Here is a 5669-nt window from a genome sequence, read left to right as displayed (position 1 = left end):
GTTCGATAATTCTGTCGAAAAAATTAATTTTTTTTCATAAAAAATGATTACAGACAAAAAATTCATCTATAATTAAATGAACAAAAATACTGCATTTTATTAAATTATTACAGACCAAAAAATCGTCCGTAATTTAAAATTTTTCGTCAATAATTTTTAGTTAAACCTAGCATCTGCCCCGAACTCTATTCACAGCACACTATAATTTGATAATACTTCATTCAACTTCAAATCGAAGAACTCCCTCTCCGTCAACGGGCTCCTTCTTCTCTCTGTCGCACGAGCTCCTTCTTCTCCATTCCTTACCTACAGCTCCACTGCCGGCCACCCTAATTACCGGAGCTACCTTTTCCTTCTTCTCGTCTTTTTTAAACAAAGCAAGCTCCGTGTCTTTCTCGTTAACAGAACAAAGCAAGCTCAAGCTCCACCACCGCCGCGCCTCTCTCTCTCCTTTTATCTCCCTCAGTGCTGGCTCGCATACCTTCGCACAAGCCCTAGTTCCGTGGCGACCAAAATCGGTTCTACCGTCAGCCGTGGTTCCACCTCTCTCTTTCTCCCTGTTCGAACCGATAGGGTGCGTGAACTAGGGTTTTGGTTTTGTGGCAGTGGTTGTTCATCGGAGAGCCACTGGCAATGCTCCTATTCTCAAGCAATCTAAATTCAAGGTGATCTTCGTAATGGCAGCATTATATTTTTCCCAGACTTGAACTCAAAATTCATACGATTTTGTTTGCTTATCGTAATCGCTGTGCTTTCTCATTGCTTATTGTGATTTTGTTTTCCCAGAATTCAACTCAAAATTCATATGGAAGGTATAAGCTTGTCTTGTTTGAGATTACTTGCTTGTTAGAGTTACTTGCTTGTTTGAGGTTACTTGCTAAGATTAAAGCGTCACTATCTTTCACTTAAAATTTTTGAAGGTTTTGATAAATTTTACCACCAATAGAAGCAGAAGGCTAATCTGATTCAATCTGCTCTTATTGTCAATTATCTCTATTTCCATCTCAATGTGGATTTGACGAGATGGTGGCAGGGAAGGAGAGGAAGTATTACATCTTGTTCCGGTTGAAGGAGTGGAGTCACCATTATATGCTCTCGAGGTACTCATTTTGATTGAAACAGAATTGAATATTAAACTAATAGTGCTCATATGTTTCTATTTGTGAAACCGTTTCTTGCATTCTATTGAATCTTTTTTTGGGGCAGATAAATCCTGAGAAATCTATGGAAGAGTTTCGAGCAGCTAGTCAAAAACTTGGTGATGGCGTGGATGTAAAGTCTTTAATGCAACTTGTGTTAGTGATTAGATAAATAAAATAAAATAGAATAGAAGTTACCCACATAAATGTTTGATAAGCAATAAGCAATAAGCTACTTCGGACCTGTCTCAGCTGCCACTAAGGTTAGAAATCAGTATCGTTTGTCCATATATGTATTTGTTGCTACAAATCAATGGCTTATTGAATTCTGTTTTTGGCTGTAGTTTTTCTCATCAAATGGTTTTCCTTGCCCAAGTCTCATGGTGAGTAGTGATTGGTATACAAGTTCAACAACCTTTTTGAATTCTTTGATTTTTTTTTGGCTGACCCTTTTAAATGTATTTTGGGATTCAAAAAAGAGTATTTTTTATTATTATTTTCAAATTGGTAGTGCAGTTATGTTATGTAGCAGCTTTGGCTAAAAAAAGTGCTGCTAGAATTTATTGAATTTATTGTTCTTGCTGATGTGTTGATGTAAAGTTCATTTTTTCTATTGTATTATAATTATTATTATTATTGTTATTTTGTGTCGGGGAAGTTTATAAATGGATGTTAATATATATTTATTATAATATGTGCAGGATATGGAATTTGGGTGGATAATTGTGCTTGGTAGCTTTATTGGATTTTGTGGAGTTGCATTTGGAAGCGTAGGTGGTGCTGGTGGAGGTGGCATATTTATTCCCATGCTTAGTCTCATCATTGATTTTGATCCAAAATCATCAACTGCTATCTCAAAATGTAAGAAAAAAGCACACATAATAATAAATTTGATGATCACCATTCTGCTATAAATTTCTCATTTGAGTTTGTTTGCCAAATAGTGTTTAGGTGTACTAGCTGATTTGGCTCAAAGAAAATTTTAATCTCAAGAGTTCTGCTGTTATTTTTCATGAGTTATTTTAGTAGTTGCAGGAAAATAATAATAAAACTTGTGTATTATCCTAGTTTTACATTTCAAATAAAAGAATTGCGATTCCCATGAGTCCAATTATCTTCAATTATAAGCCAATTTTGTTTTTGTTTTCAGGTATGATCATGGGAGCAGCTTTGTCAACTGTTTACTACAACCTTAGACTAAGACATCCAACATTGGATATGCCTATAATTGACTATGATTTGGCACTTCTCATTCAACCAATGCTGATGCTTGGAATCAGCATTGGAGTGACCTTCAATGTTCTTTTTCCTGATTGGATGGTCACTATACTGCTTATTGTTATCTTTGTAGGTAATGATGAATCTTAACATTGACTACAATTTAGGCTTTCACTTCTTTCTTACAGTTCTTATTGATCTTTGATGTGGCTTTTTGCAGTGACATAAACCAAGGCATTCTTCAAGGGTGTGGAAACTTGGAAGAAGGAAACCATAATGAAAAAGGTCTCATTAAAATTTGTCTTCATATATAGTTTTCGGTGCTCTTCATTTTAATTATTATTAGTAAATCTGTTTATTACAAACACTCACCATATGCAGTACAAATTGTACAAGTGCTGAAAGTCTTAATAATGGATGCAGGACTCAGATGCAATGGAGAAGAAAAGTCATACTGATTTTTTAACACAGTGCATGGTCCTTACTAGGAGATCTTTTTTAACACATTATTTTCTACAATAGTTTTATTTTCTGTACCCATTTTTCTTAATCCAAGTCATTTGTAGCATATTTGAATGGCATGATGGTCCCCTTGTAAAAGCAATGAGAGGGGGTGATCTCTTTCTTGCTGATGAGATATCTTTGGCTGATGATAGTGTACTTGAGAGACTGAATAGTGTGTTGGAGCCAGAAAGGACGCTAGTAAGTTAACTCATATTGATATTCTGTTTTTAACTTCCTTTTAGATTTATGATGTATCATGTAGCACCACCTTTTTTTTATATAGGATTGATGATCACTGTTTTTCTGTTCCCTACAAAGAAAATTAGGTGTGTTTGGTTTGTGTTTTCATTTTCAGTATTTTCTAATTTTAGAATTTTGTGAAAATAAAAGATACCTCTCTAAGCCTTTACTAAATGAGCTTGAAGGCATTGCGCTGAGAAGGTACCTCTCTAAGCCTTTACTGTTACAGGATACAAATTTAGATATGCAGATATTTAATATTTGGTTTATTTGATTTATTTATAGAATTTCCAAGCTTAAAAATGCGGGAAACATAAAGGAAGATTATTGTGAAAGGCTCCTGGAAGTTGTTAATACTATGATAAGTTTTTTTGAGGTATATTATCTTGATATATGCAGTTAATTTTGTTAATGGTGTTTATGCCTTTTTTTTCTCCAATCAATTCCATCATATCAGACTTTGTTGACTGGACTTTAATTTTATTTCATTCTTCAATTCATACTCAAACAATGTTTGTTCAAGTATGGCCTTGAAATTCCTAGAACTTTGAATAAAAGGGATTGTTTCAGTTTGTCCAAAGAGATGATTTTTAAACAAATAAAAGAATGATAACAATTTAAAAAAATTGAATTATGGATTTGTTCTTTGTTCTCTGGACTAGATTCATATGAATTGCTAACGTGGGTGGTTGTGATTTTTGCACTAGGGTGGTGGTGCTGCTGTTGAACTCTTTTGTTATCTACGATGGTATCAACAATGCCTCAAGATGCTGTTTATGAACGCCCTCTGTTTGGGGTCAAACTCTCAAGCTTGTTCCCTCAGATTTCAGGTAATTGATATTATTTTTGAAAGGCAATATTCATAATTTGTTGTTGTGGTATTGTTGTTGTTATTGCAACTGCAAATTTGGTAACTTTTGCTACTAATACTACACGTTTTTATGCTGTCCATGTTCTTTGTGTGACTTTAGTTTTGTTGAACTTAAAAGTTATGGCTTGTTTCTTATAGGATGTCAGTGACATTCAACAAGTCCCTGATCATCAGGTTTGTCATGCTTTGTCTTTTGATTACACTGTCCATTCTAGTATTCTATCTAATTCTTTACTAACTTGTTTATGCGCCTTCATTTTAATAGGAGGTTTTTGCAGACACTACTCATGATGAGAGCTTGATCTTAGAGGGCAACAGGTAATGCCAAGAGTTCACTATCCTTTTTCTAATAACCTTCACTTGGTGAAATCAGAATAACTGCATGTTAGGTATGCGAGCCAATTGAAAAACTTCATGGATGATGAGAGTTCCTGCAAACTGATAACATTGGAAACAATGTTAATGTTTTTTTTTTGTGCTAATCAGGAAAAATATTATATTGCATTATCAACTACTTGTTGATTTGTGCCAACTGATTACCTAAAACATAAAGAGATTGTAACACTTTTGCAGCTCTAAACTTGAAGGGAGACCATTAAGTTGTAGGCTTTCAGACAAAGTACGTTGCTCAAAATTTACTTTTGTACTTTTGCTGCTCAGAAGTTTTTTTATCTGGTAATTTATATAGTCATATCTATTAGGTTTGTTGCGATCTGGATTCTAAAGTGTCATTTGATTATCATACAGGCAAATGACCAATTACGGCAATGGTTTGAAGATGATGATGCGCTTGAGCGTGCTATTAATGGAGAGTACGTCTCTAACTGAATATGCTGAGTGTCATCCTTACCATACTTAGTAAGGAATTTTTAGATCTCATAACTCTGTTCATTCTTGTTTTGAATAGGTGGATTTTGTTACCATGCGGAGATGAAACGGGTCTTAAAACTTCTGTTTGTCTTTTAGCTTGCAGATGGGTTAATTTTAGAGAAGACATCATCTCCTATAGGAGTTCTCTTAATTGTTTTTGAATCTTTCCCTGATGCACTTGTACAGGTGAATTGAACAAATTTTTTTCAATTTTTCTCTGAACTTTCTCGTTGTCGCTTTCAATTGGTCATGGCTGTGATTATGTGTCATTTCTGTTCAGTGGGCTGTTAAAACAGTCTTCAGATTTTCCACATAGATTGGAGGAAAAAACTTTCCAATTCAGAGTCAGAAAACCAAGTTCTTCGCCAGCAAGCATTGGCTGTATCACCAATTGGAAAAGCTTTGACTACAAGATTAATACCTGAGGCATTACTTCTACTTCAACAACTGACACATAATTTGATAATACTTTTAACTTTATTGCTCCAATTCATGTGAGTGAGTTAGTTTTATAAAGTAATTAGATTAATTTGATGAATGAAGTTGTATGAGAGTGGAATGATGTAAATGATATTCATTATATGATGTAAGTGATATTCATTACTTCTGCTTCAACTTTTTTTAATTATATGACGTAAATGAATTATATTGACTTGCTTGTTTATAGTATTTCTTTTTTTGCTTGATAATATGATGAATTTGTTTAAATTTATATTTATTTTGTAATTGGAAAAATCTAAAAAAAATTTATTTTACTTTATTGACATATTTACAAATGGATTTTCTGTATGTAATTACAGACGGAAAATTCGTCAGAAAATCTGTCT

General features: G+C 33.8%; 1 protein-coding gene across 7 annotated transcripts; it reads left to right on the top strand.

The window, feature by feature from the left end:
- The first annotated feature begins 207 nt into the window (after positions 1–207).
- LOC130961331 (uncharacterized) lies at positions 208–5457 on the top strand. Of its 7 annotated transcripts, XM_057887157.1 has the most exons (18): positions 208–665; positions 787–812; positions 921–1100; positions 1207–1402; positions 1484–1522; positions 1841–2000; positions 2290–2490; positions 2578–2642; positions 2781–3059; positions 3145–3187; positions 3387–3477; positions 3809–3931; positions 4111–4146; positions 4238–4290; positions 4546–4591; positions 4720–4784; positions 4880–5028; positions 5123–5457. In XM_057887157.1, exons 10-17 carry the CDS (start codon positions 3150–3152, stop codon positions 5001–5003), a joined length of 576 nt encoding a protein of 191 aa, XP_057743140.1. In that variant the 5' UTR covers positions 208–665; positions 787–812; positions 921–1100; positions 1207–1402; positions 1484–1522; positions 1841–2000; positions 2290–2490; positions 2578–2642; positions 2781–3059; positions 3145–3149; the 3' UTR covers positions 5004–5028; positions 5123–5457. The 7 variants fall into 7 exon arrangements, 6 of the variants coding, with proteins under 6 accessions (XP_057743140.1, XP_057743138.1, XP_057743134.1 ...); XR_009079510.1 differs by having other exon boundaries at positions 2781–3187; positions 4546–4647; XM_057887155.1 differs by having other exon boundaries at positions 1034–1100; positions 2781–3187.
- The last annotated feature ends 212 nt before the right edge of the window (positions 5458–5669 follow it).

Source organism: Arachis stenosperma, chromosome 2, assembly GCF_014773155.1.
Source record: "Arachis stenosperma cultivar V10309 chromosome 2, arast.V10309.gnm1.PFL2, whole genome shotgun sequence".
Classification (NCBI taxonomy): Eukaryota; Viridiplantae; Streptophyta; class Magnoliopsida; order Fabales; family Fabaceae; genus Arachis; species Arachis stenosperma.
This window is presented reverse-complemented; position numbering and strand designations above follow the sequence as displayed.